The sequence below is a fragment of the Fragaria vesca genome, linkage group LG6, assembly GCF_000184155.1.
Source record: "Fragaria vesca subsp. vesca linkage group LG6, FraVesHawaii_1.0, whole genome shotgun sequence".
Lineage (NCBI taxonomy): Eukaryota > Viridiplantae > Streptophyta > Magnoliopsida > Rosales > Rosaceae > Fragaria > Fragaria vesca.
Window position 1 is genome coordinate 9,707,944 of NC_020496.1, and position 25,452 is coordinate 9,733,395.

At 38.1% G+C, this 25,452-nt stretch overlaps 3 protein-coding genes across 3 annotated transcripts; 2 read left to right on the forward strand and 1 right to left on the reverse strand.

The window, feature by feature from the left end:
- Positions 1-8,776: 8,776 nt before the first annotated feature.
- On the forward strand, positions 8,777-10,678 carry LOC101298348 (exocyst complex component 7-like). Its single transcript, XM_004305179.1, has one exon. The coding sequence runs from the start codon at positions 8,777-8,779 to the stop codon at positions 10,676-10,678; it is 1,902 nt and encodes a 633-aa protein (XP_004305227.1).
- Positions 10,679-11,971: 1,293 nt separating this feature from the next.
- Positions 11,972-15,302, reverse strand: LOC101312551 (probable pectate lyase 4-like). The gene is made up of 5 exons (XM_004302753.1): positions 14,920-15,302; positions 14,282-14,633; positions 13,992-14,202; positions 13,812-13,880; positions 11,972-12,468 (listed from the first exon to the last, which is right to left on the reverse strand). Exons 1-5 carry the CDS (start codon positions 15,176-15,178, stop codon positions 12,229-12,231), a joined length of 1,131 nt encoding a protein of 376 aa, XP_004302801.1. The 5' UTR covers positions 15,179-15,302; the 3' UTR covers positions 11,972-12,228.
- Positions 15,303-20,506: 5,204 nt separating this feature from the next.
- On the forward strand, positions 20,507-23,134 carry LOC101298634 (ankyrin repeat-containing protein At3g12360-like). The gene is made up of 4 exons (XM_004305180.1): positions 20,507-20,540; positions 20,662-21,276; positions 21,639-22,048; positions 22,310-23,134. The coding sequence occupies exons 1-4, from the start codon at positions 20,507-20,509 to the stop codon at positions 23,132-23,134; spliced, it is 1,884 nt and encodes a 627-aa protein (XP_004305228.1).
- The last annotated feature ends 2,318 nt before the right edge of the window (positions 23,135-25,452 follow it).

Genomic DNA, 25,452 nt, shown 5'->3' on the forward strand with positions numbered 1-25,452 from the left:
AAGCAATGCAGCGAATACCTCTATGGAGGCCAATATGTGCATGTTTTAAATTTTAGTTAACACAAGTTTTCAGTCCTTTAACTTTATGATTATCTGAAAACATGAAAAAACTTTGCTATGTGCAACATGCTAATCCATATCACCAGATAAACAAAGACCAAAGAATTTTCTATATGTTTTCATCTTAATCTAAGTTAACCGAAACTTGAACAAAAATCATTCCTTTGCTGCAAATTTTATTGTCATGATTAAAACATATTGTTTTGGGAGACTTTAACAATCACAACAGAGAAAAATTTTCAGATTTAATGCAGATAGCTTTAGGCTTCTAAAAGTCATTGAAAAAAAATCAATTTTCACCCAATTGACATACCTTGGCATCTGCTACAGCGCTGCAATGTTAGTGGAAGCAAACAATAACACAGAATTGCAGCACCAATCAACCAAAACAACAATCAAAACACCAATCAAGAACATAGAGAATCTAGAAAACACAAATTCCATCCGGACAACTCCAGCTATCCTAACGTATGTGCACTTCGGGCGTGCTCTAGGGTTCTCTAATTTGTTCTTAATCTTACTTGAATCGTGAGTGATGGGTCTTGAATCCCAACGAGTTCATGAACGAACTCGCACGCTTCTTCCCTCGCCAAAAACCAAAACCCAGAAAACTTGTCGTTCTAAAACAACGACCAGAATAGAATCCCTTTGTTTTGGGGTTTTCTGTGAATCGGGCCTTGGGCTTGGGTCACGCGGCTCACAAGCCCAGCTTTAGTTTCTGAATGGGTCAACGAATTTTGTTGGCCCGATTTACTGAATTTTTTTGTTGTTGTTGTTGTTTCTGAAGCATAGCATATGAACATGTAATTGCTATTGTGTTGATTTTACTGAAACGATTTATATGCGAGGCTACGAGCGCCAAGCTCTGATGCCATTTAATAGAAAACTGAAGCTAATTATACCATAGTTAGCGCAAGCATATAAACACAAACAACACACATAGAATTTAAGACTTACCAGCGTTGTTAATGGAGATCGCCATGTCTGAAAGCTTAGGTCTTCTGATCTCTCTCACAATGTGCTCCTTAGATGGGATAGGGACTGAATGCGTCTTATGATGAGATCAGGGACTTATGCTCGTGTATTTATAGTGATCAACTAGTGCCTTGCCCATTAAATATTCCTAGTTGATCTATAAGATTTACTAAAGATTACGAGAATCATATCAGAAGATATTATGGATTCCTTATTCAATCTTAAACTATATATTATTTACATATCACCAATATTACATTCCTTATACAACTCGTAATACTTAGATTAGGCTTAATCAATTGCTTGAACTAAAAGTCACATAATATTGTTAAAGTCTATAATAATCTTTCAGAAATAATTATCTTCATCATTAGATTTACGTGCGAAGGTGGTTGAATATGAATCTTTTGGTTAGTTAGTGACCATGTGAATTAACATGGTTGTGTGTGTGTATATATATATATATATATATATATATATATATATATATATATATAAAATGGTAGTTTGCCAGTGTCATGACAAATATTAGATCGTTAAGTTAAATCTTTTGCTGAATTTGTTGGATTATTTTTTTTGAAACGTCAAGATCATGCAAGCCTTTCAGAAAATCTAGCTAGGTCTACATTGTCCAGAAAAAAAAAATCTTGGTTTGCTATTTGCCAAGCAATTTCAGTCCCACGTACACTTGTCTTCACGAGACTCACGAAAACTACACTATTTTCAGTTCATTTTCAAATCAAAGTTTTTGTTTCAGAGAGAACTCATGTATTTCCAAGAAACTGATGAAGTAGGAGATTGCTATCAAAGACCAAGAGACTCATTCTGTATGATTTATTCAATTATTCTTAGAGCAAATACTGGCCACGAAAAGACCTGCATGAAATATTATTAGTCCCGTTAAGAATTGGTGATCGAGCCCCGAAATTCAATGTTGGGTAGACTGGGCCAGGTGTCCACACACGAAATTTTCAATTGATCTAATTTAAGACTTTGATGCATACATGTAACTACGTCGATGCAAAGGTGTGATAATCACCTTCAATACGTACTACTACTGAAGAGAAAAGATGAAGTAGAAGAAGAAGCTATCACGTTTGGTCGCTAAACTATAGCCTCGTCGAATTAAGATTAACTAATTGATGTTCAATGTCGACCATTGGCCAGTAATTAAAGTATGTCATATATTCTTCATATACAAGAATATATATGAACATGTTTCACGTTATTATATTAGGCACATTTATCGTGAAACAAATGGTGTTGCCCATAAACATATTGGCACACTTTGCTAGCCTAGGTTACTATGTTGATGAATGTCTTGGAGCCCCCCCTGATATTCTCCAAGATGTACTCTATGAGGACATATGTAATGCTTCTAGTGATGGCCGAGGTCAATGTATTATGTCATTCCCCAATCAATCTATTTATATAAATAATGGGAGTCGAGATATGTCTCGTATGTAGACAAGTTTCCTTTACCCGATTTGATGTGAATTGATGTGAACTAGAAGTAAATTATGGTGAAAACTGAAGAGAGCACTCGAAGTCGTAATATTTTGAATTGGCACTACAAGGACGCACCACAAGAGTCTCAATCACATCCATCGCCATCAATACTTGATCTGATTGAAGTATTCACCATGAAACTTCAATTTGTTGTACCACCTATGATTAATTTTGTACGTTAAGAGAAATCAGTGTCGATTGTCAAAAATTAAATGCTGAAAGGGAAACCACAGCATTTTCAAAACAGTTTGGATTTCAAGATGTAACTACTGAAAATTCATTTCCATCACTCGATCCATCATCCATCTATGATGAATATTAAGCTTTTGTTTGTAAATGCTAATTCTCTTCGCATTAATAGTCTAATTCATCTACGACAGTGTCTCTTGCTAATTCCCTTCTTCAATGATACAATAAAACGTCAAGATTTATCAGCTAACTGAACTTATAATCAAGACAATAATGTCGACATTAACAAATTATAATTGTTGAAGAAAGGGAGCGACGGTCGCCGACTGCCAGCTTTCTCCACTGGATGTTTGTCCGTGGGATCTTCCACTAAATTAATTAACCTGCAAGCTCATCAGGCTGCTAGCTATCTAGTGCAGATCAGCAGATTAATTAGTGAATGATTAATCAGCTGTACAGATGTTATTCCTTAATTAGTTAGGTAGGATTTTCTTTCTCTCTGCAGCCCCAGATGAATTAGACACTACAACAATACGAAGCAATGGCCACACAAGGTGTGTGGCATTTAGAGGTGTTGCAAATCACCTCATGTGTGGCATTTCCCCACATACCCCACTAACACCCACACTAATACTCTCATTTGCCACATTTAAGGGAAATGCAACACCTCCAAAAGCCACACAAGATGTGTGACCTTTGCTCCATATTGTTGTAGTGAGAGTGTACGTAGAGATTTACTTTCTCATCGTAAACATCTTGTATGAGCAGTTCAGCACACTTGAACAGGGACAAGCGTGACCTGTGGATCATATTGTACCTATATTGTTCCAACTTAACCACCTTTAAGGTGTTGGGTTTTAATCACAAAAGACCTCGGTACAATTAAGTTTGATATATCCATTTATAAGTTGTATTTTATTTATCATTTTTCTGATGTGAGATATTTCCTCTCCAACAAGCACTAGGGACGTACTGTTCGTTTTTTTCTTTTATTTTTCTCGCTTTGATGATACGAAATTATTTCTAGTTGATGATTACTGTTCTTTCTGTTGTTTATGTATAAATTGCGTATAACCAGGGTGGAATGGACTACATTCAGGAAATAGATTCAATCAAATTTCAACATTCATACTTAAATTTCTTATTATGGCATCAAAAGCCGTCTAAGAAGACCTGCATGCTTAAAAAACCAGAAGATTATATCACTTACGATCATCGAAATTCAACAATGCATGCATGTGAGACACATGCATCTCAATTCTTCTCATAGAAAGAACCATAATATCCAGCCGGTTTCTCATTGTTTGAGTTCATATGTACATAACAAGCGAGTTTGCAAATTAATAAGGTGGATTTACAACCATATATAGACTCCAAGTCAGTCAAGAAATTGGAAATTAAGTCATGGATATTATATATTGATTGCTATGCAAGTCATATTAATTGAGTAGCGGTTTATTCAGACTGCTGCCACAGTATTACGTAGGAGTGTAGCATTTTCGGCAACAAAGCAAGGAAGTTTCAAGTTTCAATATCGAAATAGAGAATTAGAGATATGCAGGTAAGGGATGATGGTGATATCTATGACCCATTTAAATCCACCCACGTGTTAAACCAAGCCACCTCATTTATTTACATGCGTGAATCGATCAAGTTTGATATGAGATCTCACTTTGATATACGCATCGTACCAGAAAGTTTGAAGTACGAATGATATGGATGTATAATGAATTTCTTGACTGACTTGGATCCAACCAGCTGTTTGCTCAACTAGAACCAAAGATATTTTAGAAGACTCGATACATTTTAAACAAACCCTACCAAAATTATTAATATATATGTACATAGAGGCAATTTCCCATTATATTTATAACAAGAAACACGATATTAAAACCAATAATACCATAGACGTGACAACCAAACTATGACACACCCACTCAACCAATGACACCAACCCTGCCAAGATCCAAAACCCTCGCTCAAAAAGAAAGGACGATTAACTCGACCTAAAACATACAAAACAACAACAAAAACCTAAAACAGAAAAAACATACCAGACCTAGGCTTAAGAGAGCCCAACACACCTTATGGCTCAGACAAACTGCCGACATCTGAACGCACCATAAACCGCCGCCCTGCCACCAAACGTTGGTCGCCCTAGGAGCTCCACCATCCTCGTCACCATGTGAAAGCAGTGCACCCTCCCTCCAAGATCTGCAATAAAACGTAACAGAGAGGCTCAACCTAGCTAGATCATATCAATCAGACCAGACCTTTACCGTCACGTACGTCCTCACCGTCGCTCCAAAACACCTCCAAACACGCATTGTCATTTCTCCCGACGACTTGACCTCCATGCCGGAACAGTCTTCGCCGCGCCCAAGCCTGTCAACAACTCTTGATCTGCCCTCAACCTAACTCACTTCTTCCACCACCACCAACCTACACACCAAGACACCGAATGACCACCAGCAAATCCCATCTAATTTACCACATTTTCATTAGACATGGCGTCGTTGGGCAAAAGACAACAAAAATAGATCTAAAATACCCTAGATAATTTAAGACTCTTTGTATGTTTTACGGAGCGAAAGGGGACCGTTCAATAAGACTACCCTTTGCTCTAATTTAATCTATGATTTGTTAATTATCATATAGCGGTTAGCTAGTTCAATCTTCACCTTCAACCCAAAAAAAAAAAAATACACAAAAGAAAAAAATAATGATGCTTTAGGGTATATCATAGTAATTGCCAAGGTTTGAAAACACGCTAGGCACTCTCAAGGCGGAGGACATGCTTGGAGCGCCTAGAAGCTACCTAGGCGGGCTAGCAGGTCTTGTTTTAGAACATTTCATATAGTCAAAAAATCATTAGACGCTTCTAGGATGAATGGTTGGCTTGGAACGCCTAAGCGTCACTTAGCTAGGGCAGACTGGGGGGGCCTTGTTTTAGAACATTGGAAATTACATACTTAATTAGTTAATTCGTTATACTTATTATGTTACTTGGCTCTTATTCAATAAGCAGCAGCTGCTACGTATTTCAACCTGTATTCTTGATCTTTCTTTACAACAAGGGGATCGAACCCTTTAACAACCATTCTTAATTGTCGATCTTAGAACTAAAACCATTATCAATCATAGGAAAAATGTCGCTAATGGCGCGCAACATACAACTAAAACCTTCTTGAATTATATTACAAATAAGCTTGTTCTTTTTTTCTTTGATTTCTAGAACTTCATCTTCGACTTCTAGCTAGTCAGCTAGCTGGACACCTTGTATCAGCACTTCATTCGTCCCGGAGTACGTCATCAATATATAATACCTTCTTCTATCGATATCATAAATCGTTCTTGTTTGTGTCAAACGAGAATAAGATCGAATACGTTTGATACGCCGCGTACTCTTGTAAGCCTGCAACCCCATACAATCATACAAACCAGTTATTTGTAAAACATGTGTTTTAATCGATCTATATCCAGTTCGTGGCTCCCATCGTCTAGAATCCGCGCATAATCGAGGTCATGATAATATAAACATTCGTTATATCTTGGATCATCCTAATTTGTATCACATGAGAAGAATGGTATCATTTCAAAAACTAATGGAGGATAACAGCGTTTGGTGATCTGATGCTCCAACTTTATTAGACATGCAGCGATCACTAAACCCTAAAACGACACTACTCGAGACAAAAACCCTACATATATATAAACCCTAGATATATAATTGATTTCCATTATTGTGAAGATTGTCAAATATATGCCAACATCAATAGGACAAGAGCCTTATGTGATATGTAATTCTCACTTTTATTCCTTCAAGAATATAAATAATCGAATCAACTAAATTTAACGAACTGCGAGCTTTGTGCTAAATGATGCATTTCATAACGTGCTATAAGAAATTCTTCGTAGAAGAAGCTTCTTTCTGTTTTATTTCTTTAGGTCTTTCTTGTGCAAATTTCTAGTCAAGTTATTGTTTGGGGAGCTGCAACCCTGCAACAAGTTGGAACAAGACTTGTCTGTATAATCCAAATGTTCGTGGATATTGTATTAATCTTAATAGGGTTTGATAGCTAGCTTTGATTCAGATACACCACATTCAACCTGAATCATCATTGCTTTGTGGAATTCTTAGTTAATTTATAATAATTACGATCATCAACTTGGGAAATGCCGGTGGAAATGGTCTAAATAATGATGCAAAGAAGGCCAATGTCGATTATCAGGCAACTGATTTGGGAATTATTAACTAATAATTATCAAGACTAATCTCTCACTTTTCATCTTAAAAAAGCTCACGTATTAATCATCAATTTAGAGAAAAAGATTACCGCTTTACATTTGCACGACTAAAGTCTCGGGAGGTTTTCCAATAGCATTCGAGAAGGAGCTAGCACTCGTGCGGTGAATGTCACCCTAGCTTGCTAATAGTCCATTAGCTTAGAGCATTTTTAGCAGAGACTCTATTTTAACTTCTTAGCTATTTTAAAGAGCGTGTTTAACTTTTTTGGATGTTTAGGAGCTCTAGTATACTAGCCAAACTTGAGCTATTTTAACTTTTAGCTATTAGCTAGCAAGATAATTTAAATGAGACTAGCTATAATTTATTACACTCCTTTTAAGATATTTTAGGTGATATATAAATACATTTAAACCATTTAATCTTTATTTGAAGAATAATATTAATGTAATGCTAGCTAAAATAGAGAGCATTGATGCATACACATTTCTAAAGTGTCTAGCTAAAATAACATTTTAGCTAATTTGATGAAAATTTAACTTAAATATAGCTAGCATTGCTAAAGATGCTCTTATGAGGTTTTGCCAATGTATTTTAATTTTATAAAGGGTTGTGAAATTCACACATCACAAATTGAAATCCACACAACCTTTTTCCGTTTTTGGTAACACATTCACAAAAAGACAAAGTTTAAGCTACTAAAAGACAAAATTTAAGTTACGAAAAAAAGAAAAATGGTGTGTAAATTTCAATTTGGGCAAACCTGCTTAAAAGGCATCAAATCATCAATTGGTACCTAATTAAATTCTCAAAGTCATCATATTGGTGGCTAACCAAACCTGCTTTATCAACATTATGCTATTTGGAATGGAATTTATTATAAACTTGAGAACATTAATCAACATCAAATCTTATATAAAATTCCTAGCTAGATATATACCAACTCGATGATTTTGTAAGTTCATTTATATAAACTGATGAGTGATGACAAAAACTCAAATGTATCAAATATAAATTAAGAGTAAACATGCAGCAAGCTAGTATATACTATTTTTCCTATTCTAAAAGGTATATACGAGTACTTACACACACATATTCCTATTTCATTTCTCTTCTTTTGTATATATACTTCGGTAAAAACGTCATGCCTTACTTGTGTATATATATATTATTCATGATCGAGGACTGAACTATATCACTAAATATATGTTCAACATAATTCTCAAGAAAAAGAAGAAAAAAGAACTATATCTTCAACATATATCAAGCCACGCGACTATGAAGAAGAAACACATACAAGCTAGTTGAAATGTAAATGTTACTATTCCCTATAAGCACCGCCATCGCAAATAACGTAATACACAAGAAACTTATGTTCTCTGTTAACTTCCACCTAAGTTTTTACTGCAGCTATATATTTGCCTACTTATTCTTGGCCAATTGATTTACATTAAAATTTACCTCTCTTTACCTCTCTTACCCCAAAGTATGAATTTGTCGTATCAATTGTCAATCAAACGCGTTCAGAGTCAAATTTGTGGGTTCGTTTTATATGACTCCAAACTCTAAAGTCAATCCAAGCCAAGTTTCCCTCTCTCACAAGCAACGGCGTCGTTCTTCCATCTCCCTCTATATATAACCCCAAACCTCTCACATCTCCCACATTCAAACTCATAAACCCCAAATCTCTCAGGTCTAACCTCACTGCCAACCAAGTAACCTTCCATAACCATCAAATATTCTCTCATATGAGAAAGTGAGAGTCTGTAAACTAAATCACTCTGAACTAAACCGAAAATGCCGACCAAAGGAATGAGGAGCCTACTCTTTCACCACAAGGCCCCGTCTTTCTCCGTACATCCTTCACCCTCAAGATCCTCCATTTCCTTCCCCACTCCTCGCCGTTACCCTAGTGCCGGCCTTAGCTTCTCCGACGCAATGATCGAGGAGATCATTGGAAACGCCGCCGTTTTGGCGATCAAATGGGACCCGGAGGCCTCCGGATACGCCAACGTAACCTCCATGTTCTACGAGAGCAAGACCGAAGCTCACCTGTTCATAAAGTCCGTGAACGACCTCCAGAAGGTCATGCATTTCTTGGTCGCCGAGGATCCCACCTCCGAGAAGCTCGTCCACGGCCACAGCCTCATGCAGATCGCCATGAAGCGGTTACAGAAGGAGTTCTACCAGATTCTCTCCACGAACCGGGCTCATCTTGACCCAGAATCGGTCTCGACCCGGTCCAGGTCTTCCCGCGCCAATTCTGTCAGCACTTCGGACGACGAAATCGACGACGGAGCCGTGACAGACGAAGATTTACGTTTCGCCGGAGAATCCGTCTCCGAAGCTGAACAAGTCTCTTCCGTTGCCATGGCCGACCTGAAATCCATAGCCGAGTGCATGATCTCCTCCGGCTACGCCAAGGAGTGCGTTCACATTTACAAAATGATCAGAAAATCCATAATTGACGAAGGAATGTACAAGCTCGGAGTGGAGAGATTCGCCTCTTCTCGGATTCACAAGATTGACAAGGAGGTGCTCGATATCAGAATCAAGAACTGGCTGAATGCGGTGAAGGTGGCCATGACCTCGCTCTTCAACGGAGAGAAGATTCTATGCGATACCGTTTTCGCCGTCTCGAACTCAATCAGAGAGTCATGCTTCACACACATCGCCAGAGAAGCCGCAACTCTTCTCTTCGGATTTCCTCAAGCCCTCGTTGCAAAGAGCAAGAATTTCTCCTCGGAGGAGAATATATTCCGGCTGCTGGACATGTACACCGCTATATCGGAAAACTGGCCGGAAATAGACTCCATATTCTCTTTCGACTCCACAGCTACCGTCCGAACTCAAGCTCTCAACTCCCTGATCAAAATCGGTGAGACTGTTCGGTCAATGCTGTCTGATTTCGAAGCGTCAATTCAAAAAGAATCGTCAAAAACACCCGTCGCAGGCGGTGGAGTGCATCCTTTGACTCAGCGCGTGATGAATTACCTATCTATTCTCACCGATTACAGCAACGTGTTGGCTGACATTTTCGTTGACTGCCCTCCGCCGGCGAAGGGGCTGCTGCCGGAGTTCGACAGTCCTAATTCTGAAGAGTCATCAGCGCCGCCGATCTGCCACATTATGGCTTGGATTGTCCTCATTCTAATATGCAAGCTTGACGGCAAAGCCAAGAATTACAAAGACGTTTCGGTCTCTTATCTGTTCCTAACCAATAATCTCCAATACGTAATCTCGAAAGTCCGGTCTTCAAATCTGCAGTACCTTCTCGGCGAGCAGTGGATAACTAAGTATGAGGGGAAGGTGAGACAGTTCGCCGTGAGCTACGAGCAGTTGGCCTGGGGGAAGGTGTTCTCCACGTTACCGGAAAATCTAACAGCGGAGGTTTCCCCTGACGAAGCGAGGTTGGTTTTCCGGAACTTCAACTTCAGCTTGGAGGAAGCTTTCCGGAAACAGAAGACCAGTGTTGTACCGGACGAGAAACTCCGGGAAGAAATCAAAGCGTTGCTGATAAAGACGCTGGTTTCGGTTTACAAGGAGTTTCATGATACGCATAGGGTTTCTGTCGGGAGTGCGAGAAATCTGGCCTTGAATGTCAGATTAACCCCTGAAGATGTTGAAGCTTACTTATCGGACTTATTTTCCGGGACGACGGAACCTGTTACTTCTTCGTCTCGTCGGCGCTCTCACTGATTAACTGCATTTTCTGGCGAGGTTGATCGCCGGGTTCATTTTCCCGATTTAACACGGTGGTGTATATATGTTGTGTGTAGAACATTTTGAATAAGTTTACTATGTAACGACTTTTTGAAACATATGTTTGTGTACATTAAAAATTGTGCTGCTCCCAGAGTCCCTGTGTTCATATTCATATTCTCTTCCTTTCATATTGTTTTCATAACAATCATACGACATGGATTGTGCTTCATCATTTCTAAGCATGAACACGAATGTTTCGACCTGTTCATACTGAGGAGTACTATGAATTGACATCTACTTGTTCTTTTCGATCATAATTAAAGTTGCATATCGAATTGCAAATTAATAATAGTCTTTTAAGCAAAGTGAATAGTCCAAATTGAAATACATATGCCGGATAGAGACCATTTCTAACAATAGCTAGCAACATTTGGATGAGCAAGTCAGCAAGATATAGGATTATACGCGGTTAAAAATTATTGTTTACCAATTCTGCAGGTTATGTTCAAGTTGGTTGTGATTCAGATTTGATGGTGACCATTAAAAGGTTTGGTGCCCTCACTTTCATGAGGCTTTACCGTTGGAAGAAAGGGGAGGATGCGTCACTTTGAAAGGGAAACGTAACACCTTTGTCAAAGGAAAGGCAGAGGCTTGTTTAGATTGCCTTGTGTTTCTCTTACTGTTTTTTCTTCTCTGGAGAAAAGTTCATGGTTCTTTGGTGGATGATAGATTTTGTTGAAACCTCAATAATTATGTTAACCAATAATTAAGTAGCACCAAAAACTGAAACTACTCCAAATATTAGGCCTGTTTCAATGACAGAACGCCAGAATCATGTGAAGAAGATGATTAATTCTTCATAACTATGGTTTGGTTGTCATCACTCTCACCCTTTGGCGTTCTGAAGTTTGAAAAAAACATGACATTCTGGAGTTGAAAAATCTTAGAACTATAAATGCCAAGTCAACTATTATTTGTTTTGGAAAACAAATACCAAGTCAACTTAGAACTGCTGCTCATATAGTAAAAGTAAAACAGAAGTTTCTAGTCATCATTTGCAAATACAACCTGATAGTTCCAGAACTATATGTACAGTTTTATTTTTTATTTTTATTTTTTTTTGTCAACAAAAGTATATATAAAATCTTATACAGCCCCATACATTTCCCAATACGATAAGAACTTCACATGCCTCAATTGACATTGTTGTAGTCATTGCATCACTATTTCCTTGAATTCAGACAAATTTCCAAGATTATGTGATCCAATCTTTGACGAACACCAGATCCATAAATGCATGTTAATACTATTTTACTGTCTCAAAAAATTGCTCATGGCTTAGTTTACTAATACTGTTACACACCAGTCACCAGCAAATATTCATCTTTGTTATTGAGAAGAACAGCAAACACACAGGCAATCCTTCAGGTATACTGGTATAGAACTATAAGACTATATAGAAAAATGAGAGAAGACTGAGAACTGAAGATTAAGTAAAATGTAGGTATTAAGTTTATGGCATGTCAGTTTCGTTCAGGATCAGGCTACGATGCAACACTTGCCTGATCAGCTGGTCGAGGAATGGACTGCCATCCGGTGCAATGTTGGAGAACATGTTTCAGATCATCGACTGGAGGTCCTACTGTCCATGTCTGGTAGTGCTTGCTAGGATGAAACGTGCAATCTTCACCACCCTCGGTGGATGATCCTGCTTTAGTTCCAGTTATGAATAAGTCCCCTTCCGACTTAATGAAGCCGGTTGTTGCTGCCTCCTTGTCCGCTGCCTACAGAAGGGCCATGACAGTCAACAATTCATTCTTGTAATGGCAAAATACATTTCAATAGTCATATATGCTGGATGAACTAATGTAGTTTCAGTTGCACATAGCGATTTAACAACAATATTTTAACTGTAGTAGAATACCAGAATTAAAAAAAAAAAAGTACTGTTCAGTTTCAAACAACCCAACCATTCAGGACCTATCTCATAAACAAAAGCAGGTTCAGAGAATTTGATCAAGGAATTACTTAAGGGCTTATGCACCAATAACCACTTAGACCAAGTTTCCTCCCTTATTACATATAGACTTTATCACCAATTGAATCACTGTTTGAGACCCAAGATTCTATTTTATCATCAATCCAATCACCGTTCACGTTTTTTCTTTTTCTTTAACCATATACTGATATACCTATTCAGCTATTCTCATTTACTTGTTAAGCATGATCATATGATTCCTGTCCTAATTTCTTCTCAAAACAAAAAAAAAAAATAGATCCTATCCTAATTAACGTGTCCAACGTCCACTAAACCAAGAAAATATCCAATTTGAGGTCAGCATGTGTTGTTTCCACAAATATGAAAAAATTATTTTAACAATGTTGGAAATTAGTGTTTCCACAAACATTCAGGACCTATCTCATAAACAAAAGCAGGTTCAGAGAATTTGATCTAGGGATTACTTAAGGGCTTATGCACCAATAATCATTTAGACCAAGTTTCCTCCCTAATACTGTAATACATATAGACTTTTCTCATATCATATGTGGCCTTGACAGAAACCTTAGCCCGTTAACCATATACCTATTCTCATTTACTTGTTAAGCATCATCCTATCCTAACTTCTTCTCAAAAAAAAACGAAAAAGATCCTATCCTAATTTAACATGTCCAACATCCACTTAACCAAGAAAATTTCCAATTTGAGGTCAGCCTGTATTGTTTCCACAAATTAAAAAAAAATTATTTTAACCTGTTGGAAATTAGTGTTTCCAATGGTTATGAGCTAGGGTAGATTTGGAAATGCCTCTAGAAGTGATTTTATATGAGGATAAACACTTCTAGCCTTGCAACATCAGAAGAGATGACTTACAGAATTATATCCAAATCATGGAGTGCGACGATCAGAAAGGGTTCAAAAAAAGTCAAGCTCCTATAACAAGTGCCCCCCATGTACAAGGTAATATACAACTCATTTGCAGATTAGTTCCAGAACTTTTTCTAAATCTAGATACTACATAAAACTGCAGAATCTACACATGAAAATAAGAACAAAAAATACAACTGCAGAATTATACAAGTCACAGCCACCTTAAAGACATGTAGTTGGTAATAAAAAGGGGCATACCTTCTCTGTAAGGTATTTAAAGGCTATTTTCTTCTGTCCTGCTTCATATATATTGCATTGAGAGTATATCTGGAGTGAAAACAAAATAAATAACAGGTTACCACCGTATGATTACATCTTTAGATAACTTTAAACAGATAATAGCTAATATCAAATATGCATTGGTAATAGCATTCTGACCTGTGATTCTACACTGGCACAAACAGCATATATGCCCCAGTTTCGAGTGTAATTGTTGTATAGATGTACTTTGGCGAATCTAACTCGAGGATGCCGCTGTCGGGTCCCATCAAAGAAACAGTGGTGAATTGTAACTCGGATGCATCTGTCATCAACATGAGAGGGGTCTGCTCCAATTAGCATTGTCTTATCATGCTCCGAGAAATGACACCTGCACAATGGTTAAAGACAAGACATCAAATTCCACAAGACTAAAAACGGTAAATACCCAACATTGTGATTCACCTCACCTTGAAATTGTAATATCCGTGCTGCATCTGGTGATATCTATAAGTCCGTCTTCATAATCTCGGAGGCTGCACCGGTCTATCCATATGTGCTTAGAGTTTGGTTTTATCTGAATGCCATCAACATCTGGTCCTCTACCACCTTCAAACTCTAAATTGCATATGATCACATGCTCACACTCCTTCAGTCTCAACCCCTTCCCCGTAAACTTAATCCTCTGACCCCGGCCATCAATTGTCTTATGCGACGACACATTCAAGTAAGACGAGAGATTGATAGTGCCCGAAATATCAAACACAATCCAAAGTGGCTCTTTCTTTCGACAGGCTTCCCTAAGTGACCCTGGACCATCATCTACAATCACAACCAACACAAACACATATATGTAAGCTTCCAAGACAAAGATTCTGACTTTGGATTTGGCATGCCAAATAAACATCAAAACTAAAGATACCAAGTTCAATGGTCAAGTATACCTCAACAAATTTGGCATAAGAAACTAATCCCAAGTAATAGAAAGAGTTGCAATTTGCAACAAAGCCTTTCACTCTTTGAGTTACCAAAACCCAAAACAAGTACATTTTACAAAGTAATGTGCAGGAATTGAAACTGGGTGTTAAATAAAACACATTTAGATTACCTGCTAGAGTGGTGACGTGGTAAAGAGGACCATGGAGGCCGCCAATGGCTAAGCGGCCAAAGCCTTCAGCTTGGGCAGCGAGGGCGCGAAGGGAGGAGTCAACATGAGAGTAAGGCAAGGACACAGCCATGATGGGCTTACTTGAGCTGGGGTTATGAGCTTCGGGATGATCGGAGGACTGATATTTAAAGGGTGGGGTGGCCGTTACGGGGTGCTTCGCGCCGTTACGGTGTTTGCGGTGGCCGTGGGAGTTGCCCATTTATGGCAATTAAAAACAGAAAAACGTCGCCTTCTGGAGAGAGAGAGGGAGTGGAAACTGATTGTGATCATTGTTGTAGAGGAAAGATGGTGTGTCATAGTTTGAGTGGATCGATTTTGCCGACATTATCTTTGTTCTTTGCGTCGGTTTTGATCTTTTGAATAAAGGTCGAGTTAAGGGATGAGAGATTCAGAGTGAAAAAACGGACCTGCATTTACTGGATGTGGTAAAACCTACAGAAATTTGACTTCTTATATTTTTGGCATAATTGCCGATTTGTTACTTTGCTTTTATCTTAGTGTCAATTGGCTACCATAGTTTTTATTTCAGCTAATTTGTTACCCTAGCTTTTCTAAATTAGCCAATTTGCTATCCTAGGTTTTATTTCAGCCAATTTGCTACTTTAGAGTTTCAAGATTAACCAATGGGTACGTCTATTGCTACCCCACAAATTACTTTGCTTACCCCACACGTTGTTGATTTATTGAATGACTAATATACCCTAATGTAAAAATTACAGCAATGGACAATAAGTTGTTACAAATTACAATTTTTTTTTTTAGATAATTAAACACTTACTTCATAAACCTTAACCCATAATTTATCATATTCGATCTTTCTATGAAGTATGAAGAAGATAGTAGCATTCAACTGAAGATAAAGTGAACTGTTTGTATTTTTTTTTTTTTTATGTTTCGTCTATCGATTTACTCATTATTTCTCATATCGATTTTGTATGTAAATTTCCATGTATAGTCGCTCACTTATATATATTCGATTTGTTTTTTTTCATCGATGTCAGAACTTTTTCCAAGTAGAGTTTACAAACATTGTGCATCTTGATATCGACAGATACCAATGATTTGTTAAGTTTGAGAGTTTTTTTTCTTGTTCTTTAATTGAGATTTATACTTTAATGTAATTTTTATTAATTGTTCAGTTTGTGATTCCACTTACCAAAATAATATTAATCTTATGGTTTTCTTCAATTTTATTTTGTTTTTGGAGTTCAGTAGCTATCGGAAGATGCTGATATTGTGTGTATTGCAAATCGGTGAATAAAGTAAATTAAAAATTAAAAATTATATAGACGAGGTGAGAAGAGATCGAATATAGGGTGAACAAAACAAATCTGAAATTGAAATAAATATATGTAGGGTGAAAAAAAGAATTTAGGGTGAACAAAGCAAAAATGGGAAAATAGTATTTTAGGTATTGTAAATGGGTGAAAAAAGTAGACTTCTAATTAAAAATATATAAGTGGGGTGTGAAGAGAACATATAGTGAATAAAGTGGTTTGTAGGGTGGCAATAGACGCACCCTTAACCAATTTACTTATCGAAATTTCAATATCGACCAACTTTAAGTTTCGATTTTCAGAATTAATTCATATTTGGATGAAGAAATGAATAAATTAAAAGAATTAAATTTAGTTTACCCCATTGTGGTTTGGGGATGACTTCATGTAAGTCCCTACACTTTTAATTTTATCAATTTACCCCCTGAACTCTTCAATTTTTGTCTACCGTGCCCAAATTCTCATATTCCGTTTGAATTGACCGTTAATTCTAGATACGGACCTCACAGTTAAGGTTAAAATTATCAGCAGTTAACGTCTGATTTGGACAGAAGATAGGACATTAGTCACGGTTGAGGAAAAGTCAAAAGTTTGAGGGGTGAACTGATGAAATTGAAAGTATAGGAATTAACATGAAGTTACTCCCAAACCTCATGAGGGTAAACTGAATTTAATTCAAATTAAAATGACAAAATTGACTAATTTTGAAAATGTAAGGTAGCAAATCGGCAGAAATAATACCTAGGGTAGCAAATTGGCTAATTATAAAAACCTAGGGTAGCAACTTGGCTGAAATAAAAGCTAGGGTAACAACTTGACACTAAAGTGAAAGATAGGGTAGCAATTTAGTTAAAAAGCCTATATTTTTTACAGGATAAAATAACTCAAATGTTACGACTAGTATATTATGAGTAAAACACTATTGCACCAGACCAAATGGTACTGCACATTTCTAGTTTTTCTTAATTGATATTTGGTGAAAGTAATTTCTTTAGATGGTGCTATTCACACTCCTTATATTCTATTCACACCTCATCTATAATTTACAAACTATTTCGTTGAATTTTCTTCATGATCGGTTCTCACTATAAATGAGGTGTGTGAATAGAGACAAAAAATGTGTGTGAATAACACCACAACTTTTCTAAATTGATAATCGATATCACACGTGTATGAGTGAATTAAACGGGAGTTTTCGGTAAAACGGTGTGTATCTACACATATTATGTGGATGAGTAAGATTAGATGACACTAATATAGGTACATGGAGGTCCTCGCACATGAATAGTTTTGAATTGTTAAATAGCACCTTGTACTTGCCCTACCGTGTAAACAGTAAGAATGTTTAGTGAATGAAACAAAAACATAAATTTTCTTTGTCACCCACTTTTAAAAATAATTCTTACTTATTCTAGAATTAAATTCAGTTTACCCCACTATGGTTTAGAAGTGAATTCATGTTAGTCCTTAAACTTTCAATTTCATCAGATTACCCCCCGAGCTCTTGTTTTTCTGTCTGCCGTCTCCTATCACTCATGCTCCGTCCAATTGGGACGTTGAAATTTGATAACTTGTGATGACGTTTTGGGGGTTGAGAAGCTAAATTACCAAAAAAATAAGAGCTCGGGGGGTAATCTGATGAAATTGAAAGTTTAGGGACTAACATGAATTCACCTCTAAACCATAATGAGGTAAACTGAATTTATTTTTTTATTCTACTAAAAAAACAATTTTTTACTTTATATGTTATTTCTAGGGCATATAACACAATCGAAAAGATCATATTCACACTTCTTTTCCTCCATGCGCTCCGTAATACCAGAGTCTCCTAGGGGTTCGAAAGTTGTTTCATCCCCTCCGTCCGACAACGCGTCCGATGACGCTGTCATCGGACGGGAGTTAAGGGTGACTAGATGGTGGTTGCTCCGTCTCCTGAGCTAAGAATGTTTCTAACTTGAGCGTTAGAGGGTTATCTGCAGGTACCCTTGGGGTTTAGGAACATGGAATTGTTTAACCAAGCTTTATTAGCTAAACAATGCTGGCGCATCCTTCACAATCCTAAACGCCAGCATTGTTTAGCCAATAAAGCTTGGTTAAACAATTCCATGTTCAAAATTGACGCAATGTGACATTGTCCCCTATGCTGAGACACCGAATGATGTGTTAATCGGTTTTGCTGATGCTGGGTATTTGTAAGACCCACACAAAGGACGTTCCCAAACTGGGTATGTGTTTACCATGGGAATTACGGCGATTTCTTGGAGATTTACCAAGCAAATCCTTGTTACTACTTCCTCGAATCATTCAGAGATTATTGCACTACATGAAACAGTCAAAGAATGTGTTTGACTACGCTATGTAATAACTCATATTCGAGAGTCTAGTGGATTGACATCTACCACTGAAGCACCAACTTGCATCTATGAAGACAATGCGGCATGCATTGAACAAATGAAGTTGGGATTCATCAAGGGTGATAATACTAAACATATCTCGCTTAAGTTCTTCTACAATCAGCAACAACAACAGCTTTTGAATATCCAGGTGAACCAAGTGAGTTCTGAAGATAATTTAACAGATTTGTTTACCAAATCTCTACCCAAATCTACTCTTGAGAAACATGTGCGAAGTATTGGTATGCGTCGCTTATCTGAACTCCATGATTGATTGATTATCAGGGGGAGTTGATTATGTAGACATCAGGGGGAGTCTACGACACATGTTTTACATTTCAAGTTGTAGTTGGCGCGTTGTGCTCTTTTTCCCTTCGATCAAGTCTTTTGTTTTTACCCAAAAGGTTTTTTGTTTTACTTGGCAAGGTTTTTACCGAGGCAACATTCATGCGCCATGTGATTCTAGTACGCGACACAAGGAGGAGTGTCGAAGGAATTTACATTGCTATCCTTAATGATGTGTCTTGACCGAATCTTTTCCTTATTAGACTAGAATATCTGTTAGATATCAAACCCTGATTTACATGGATTCTCTATGTAATGACTATATAAAGGCCATGATATCAATGAGATGAGTAGACCTTTATTCTCGTATTCACATACTTTTCATCATATGTGTGTATATATATATATATTAATTCACTTGCTCTTCAATTTATGTATATATATTTATATATTATATTATATATACAATTATGAATTAAATTCAGTTTACCCCATTATGGTTTAGATGTGAATTCATGTTAATCCCTAAATTTTCAATTTCATCAGATTACCCCCCGAGCTCTTGTTTTTCTGATAATTTAGCTTCTCAACCCCCAAAACGTCATCAAATTTTAACGTCCCAATTGGACAATTGAACGGAGCATGAGTAATAGGAGACAGCAGACAGAAAAATAAGAGCTCGGGGGGTAATCTGATGAAATTGAAAGTTTAGGGACTAATATGAATTCACCTCTAAACCACAGTGGGGTAAACTGAATTTAATTCTTATACATAATTAAGAAAAATATAAATAAGGAGTAGATGTTTTTACATATGAGGGTTATGTTTATTTTTAGATTACAATATTAATAGGTTCGATACCAATATGTTTTGTATAAAAATTTAGTTTATGATACAAATGACACAAAATTTTTCTTCGCATAGGACCTTCAATCTCTCAGAACCGGCCCTGCCCTCGACGGTCAAAATAAGCATCTCAATGCTTCGAGGTTGGCTCTCGCTTCAGTCGGTATGTAAATATTGACAAACTTCTCAACATAATTTTTCCTTAGCAACATTCACCGGAGAGAAGAGCAGTGATAGTATAGCTAGTTGGGTGTCTGACTATCTGCTGACTGGCATATGTGCAAAACAGAAAGATTATTATTATTATTTTTTTTGAGAACAACAGAAAGATTGGATCATCATTTTCTCGGATTAGAAAATCGACCAGTAAGCGTGGAATGCACGCGCGCGCTTTGGAGGGAAAATGTCAGTTAGGCTGACGTGGGCAAACCTGGTCTGGTGGTTCGCGGGTTCAACCCTGCCCGGTGGCGCCTCGTGGTTTCGGAAAATAGCAGGGCGCGGCTGGCATCAACTCCCAGACCTCTCACTCAAACCAACAAAAACAAAGAAAAAAAAAAATTACCAACCTCAATTTTTTTAATTTTATTTTCAAAATAATAACCTCGCAAATAAATTTTCCGGTCGTTGGCCTCCCGCCCACCCCCTTCCTCTACCCTCAGCTCCGAACAAATTCAATTCCCACATTTCACCTTATGAACAAGTAATTTAGGGATCGAATTTTCGAAAATGCTGAATGTCCGTTTGTCATCCGGACATGCAGGTACACACAATTTTTCTCTCTCTAGATTGATCCGCAGCAAATGCATGCAAAATGTCACATTATCGTCTCGATAAATATTAACTTTGATGATTGCATTGTGTAAATGGATGATGATGATCAGGTGATTGGGACCTGGAGAAGGGGCTGCTGGAGCCATCAACGCCGGGAGCTCGATCGGAGCCGCCGATGTCACCCCACGCATCGAGGGCGCTGCTTCTGTCAAATTCCAGCAAGTCTCTATTGGTTTCGAATTCCAGCAAGTCTCTAATGGTTTCAAATTCTAGCAAGTCTCTTATGGTTTCGAATTCCGGCAAGTCTTTGGGCATCTCCAATTCCGGTAAGTCTTTGGGCATGTCAAATTCCGTCAAGCGGATGGATCAGGCGGGGAAGAAGAAGTACGTGCGGCAAGTCACCGGCCGCTTCAACGACACCGAGCTCCACCTGGAGGCGAAGCGGGGTGACGTGGCCGCCGTGCAGCATATCATCGGCGAAATTGATGCGCAGATGATGGGGACGCTGAGTGGGGCTGAGTTTGATGCGGAGGTGGCTGAGATTAGGTCGGCGGTTGTTAATGAGGTCAATGAGTTGGGAGAGACGCCGCTTTTCGCCGCCGCCGAGAAGGGGCACCTTGGTGTGGTAAAGGAGCTCTTGCCTTTTACCACCACGGAGGGGATTTACATGAAGAACAGGATCGGCTATGATCCATTGCATATTGCTGCTAGTCAAGGCCACCAAGGTAACCATAGACCTCAGTTCTCTTTTATATCACAGACTTGTAATGCTTATTGTTTACTTGCTATTGTTGTCCTTACATGTTACACTGTAGATGAGTTTCCTATATATACACATCATTTCTTGATTAATTGTATGATCTTATTCACACTAGACTTGGATTGTTGTTGTGTGGCCTTGACAATCATGGCTGGACTGGTTATGAATTCATGGAGTGTAGGTTTTTGGCTTGTTTGAAACCATGTCTTTTCAATCACTACTCGCTACTTGCTTTTGTTTCTGGTGTTAAGTTTCTAGCAGGAGCAGCTTTGTTTGTGATCTGATTGTAAATATAATAATATATACATACTAGCTACCTTTGTGCAGCAATTGTACAGGTTCTGTTAGACCATGAACCAGGACTTAGCAAAACACTAGGCCCATCGAATGCAACAGCTCTTGTGTCCGCAGCTACAAGAGGGCATATAGAAGTGATTAAGGTGTTATTGTCTCATGATCCTAGCTTGCTAGAAATTTCTAAATCCAATGGGAAGAATGCATTGCATTTTGCGGCACGGCAGGGACATGTTGATATTGTGAATGCTTTGCTTGACAAGGATCCACAACTAGTAAACAGAGTTGACAAGAAAGGACAGACTGCTTTGCATATGGCCGTAAAAGGTCATAGCTGGGAGGTGGTGAAGTTGCTCCTTAAAGCAGATTCAGCTCTTGTCATGCACCCAGACAAGTATGGCAATTTAGCATTACATGTGGCCACAAGGAAGAAGCGAACAGAGGTATGTAATTCCATTTCTGGATCTTCACAATGTTTTTAGTTTTTTTTTGCATTCTTGTTAAAAAGGGCTCGTTCGCTATTCAGTTTGTATTCTTAAACCTCCACGCCATATGTTGATCAGTTGATGTGGTGTGAGATTTTGTGTGGCAAGTTTTTGTATTGTGTTTTGACCAAATTAAAAAAAAAAGTTCTTGCATTGTTCACTAACTGGTATCAGACTAGGTGAATATCTATAGCAATTTATATCTCATTACGCTTGCAGATAGTGAATGAGCTGTTAGCCCATCCCCGCACAGATGTGAATGCTCTAACAAGAGAACAAAAAACTTCCCTTGATATAGCTGAAGCACTTCCTTTCTCTGAAGAATCCACAGCGATTAAGGAAAGCTTAACTCAGGCTGGTGGTCTCCGAGCCCAAGAACTTAACCAGCCAAGGGATGAGCTTAGAAACACTGTGTCAGCTATAAAAAAGGATGTCCGCACTCAGCTTGAACAAGCCCGCAAAACCAGTAAGAGTGTTAATGGAATTGCCAATGAGCTCCGTAAGCTACAAAGGGAAGGAATCAACATTGCAACTAACTCGGTCACAGTGGTTGCGTCACTCATCGCAACATTAGCATTTGCAGCCATATTTACTGTCCCCGGTGGTGATTTAGATAGTGGGTTGGCTGTGACGGTTGGAACTGCACCGTTCAAGATGTTTTATTTCTTCAATGCCATTTCACTCTTCGTAGCATTGTCTGTTGTCGTGGTACAGATCACCCTTGTTCGGGGTGAGACGAAGACTGAGAGGAGGGTTATTCAAGTGATTAACAAGGCAATGTGGTTGGCCTCTATGACCACTACAATAGCATTTATATCTGCATCATATATAGTGGTTGGTCGACATAATCGGTGGGCTGCAGTCCTCGTCACAGTTATAGGAGGGTGTATAATTTCAGCCGTTCTTGGTGTCATGACATATCTTGTGATGAAGTCCAAAAAAATTCGTAAAGTGAGAAAGAGAGAGAAGCTTCTTACAAGGACTGGATCCTCCTTGTACACAGAGGACTCTGGCTCAGAAGTGAATCGTGTTTACGCCCTTTAATGGAAGTGTGCTTCAGAACTAACCTGTGGTTCAATGTCTGACTTTTATACATGAAACAAAACAAAAATGGGAGCAGTTGGGTCATTTGAGGTTCTTATATCGATCTATAGTAACAAATGAGTACCATTGTAATACTAACAGCATCAATGGCTAGATGTTTCGAAAGGAATTCGTGGATGCTTCAAGGGTTTTATAATTTTGGAGCGAAACTGATGGCGATTTCACATCTTTGAAGGGAGCAAGCGTGAAATATCATCTGTATATTGTATGGTATATGCACGGTACCAGACTTGATTTGTAACCTATACAGGTTTCATTGCTGGTGATATCTATACAAATTTGACAATAGATAGTGGCTTGTTGGTTAGTTAGTTAATCACAATTTTGATGTGCTTCCATACTGTATTTTGTGTATACAATATGGTACATAGTCAAAGAATATACGATGGTGGACTACACTCCACTTTGCATTACACTGACTTTGCTCCATGCATCTCACTGGTACAGTTTTCCAGTTCCATCTACTATTCCCTGGTATTCTTTAAATCCCAAAGATGTTATATTATACTGTTAGTGATTGTCACCTCTGTAAACTTTCCTTCTGGGTTAAAAAAAAAAATACTCCACGGTGTGATCAAGCAGCTCAGGTGAATAGCTGGTTATTTTTCTCTCTGTCTATATATATTCATGCCAAGTTTGCATTACTCTTTAACATTTCTAACTTTTGTATATTCAGTAGAAACAAAGGGAAAGATTGTCTGGCCTGGACAATGTTCAAGAGGCCTCAGGCTCTTAAGATATATATGAATGCTCAAATGTGGATTAAATTTTAGTAGGAGCTATAGTTAGATCCATTCACAGTTATGATTTCATAGTACTTTCTCCTCAGTGAAACTGACCTTATTGGGATGCCTGCACATTGCTAATTTCTCACCTTTCTGATCTATCAGGACAAATCATGATCGACTGCTTTGGTGCAGCAAATCTGGTGGATGGTGATCGAGTAGCCTAAGTGGCATATTTGCACATATGCATTATGGACGCACTACTGCATAAACACCTTCCACTTATATATTGGCAGAAAATGGAATTCAAGGTTAGACTTATCTAATGCTTTTCAAAAATGCATAAGTGGACTTTGTTATAGTTCTTCCAGTAATGAGCAGAAATTATTTGATTGAGTTTCTCGAGTTGCACATGTTTTCTGTGGGATCTAAGCTACCAACACAACAATGCAGCTGTTAATGTCCATTAACCTACTTCATGGAACACATAAACCATCATATTTTCGAGTCATTTTCATCTGATTAAGATTGTGTTGGGTATGCTGATAGCAAGAGAATATTGGGTGCTACCTTGCTAGCTGCAATGTTCTTTCTGCTCAAAATAATTGTGCTTAATTTTCTCAGAAGTCAATTATGGGTCCTTTGATCTGCTACCAGAAGGCCTGGGTGCTTCACATGGTGTGGTCTATAGGAGATCCATCCGTGTGCTCCCTATAACAATTAACAAGTGAGCCACCTGATCCTCTTGGAAATGATTATCCATTTCAAAAATGTTGAGTGGTTATTTTCCAAGTTTAGATTTTCACCTATTTGTGCTTGAGAAGACAACTGTATTTATCCTGAAGTGCTTTAAGCACAGCTCTATACAGCGGTAGACTAGCTCAAGTTCGATCTCGAGCTAGTTTAAAATGCATTCATACATTAATGTACCGTAGATTTTTCTGTCACACTTGTACATGCTTTATTGCGACAAATAATAATGTAGGATATTTGTTCTCCTGTGCAGATTTTTAAGTCTCTTGTATTAGATGGTCGGATAAAGAAGCAGCACAAGGGCCGCCTAGCATCTTCATTCTTGACCGATCAAAGTGAGAAAGAAGGCGTGTGATACTGTTTGAGGATGATGCTATCGTTTTTGTCACAATATATGACTTGAGAGTTGAGAGTACTAGAGGCTAAAAGCCAACGTGTGGTAGTTTGGCTTTCTGGGAACCCAAGTGGCCGTATGCTTCCTTCTTGATCTTTCACTATATACAATCCTAATCTGCCGTCTTGACCTATCTCATGCCTGAGTCAATGCTTCATTTTTATAATTCTAATCAACCCACAATTTGTCTTCATACTAATATCATTATTGATACTAGGCCACAATTAGTGCATCGCCGGATAATCCAATTTTAGCTTTCCTTATTATTTCGTTGATTTTATATGAGAGAGAGAGAGAGAGAGAGAGAGAGAGAGAGAGAGAGAGAGAGAGAGAGAGAGAGAGAGAGAGAGAGAGAGAGAGAGAGAGAGTAGAGTAGAGAGAGAGAG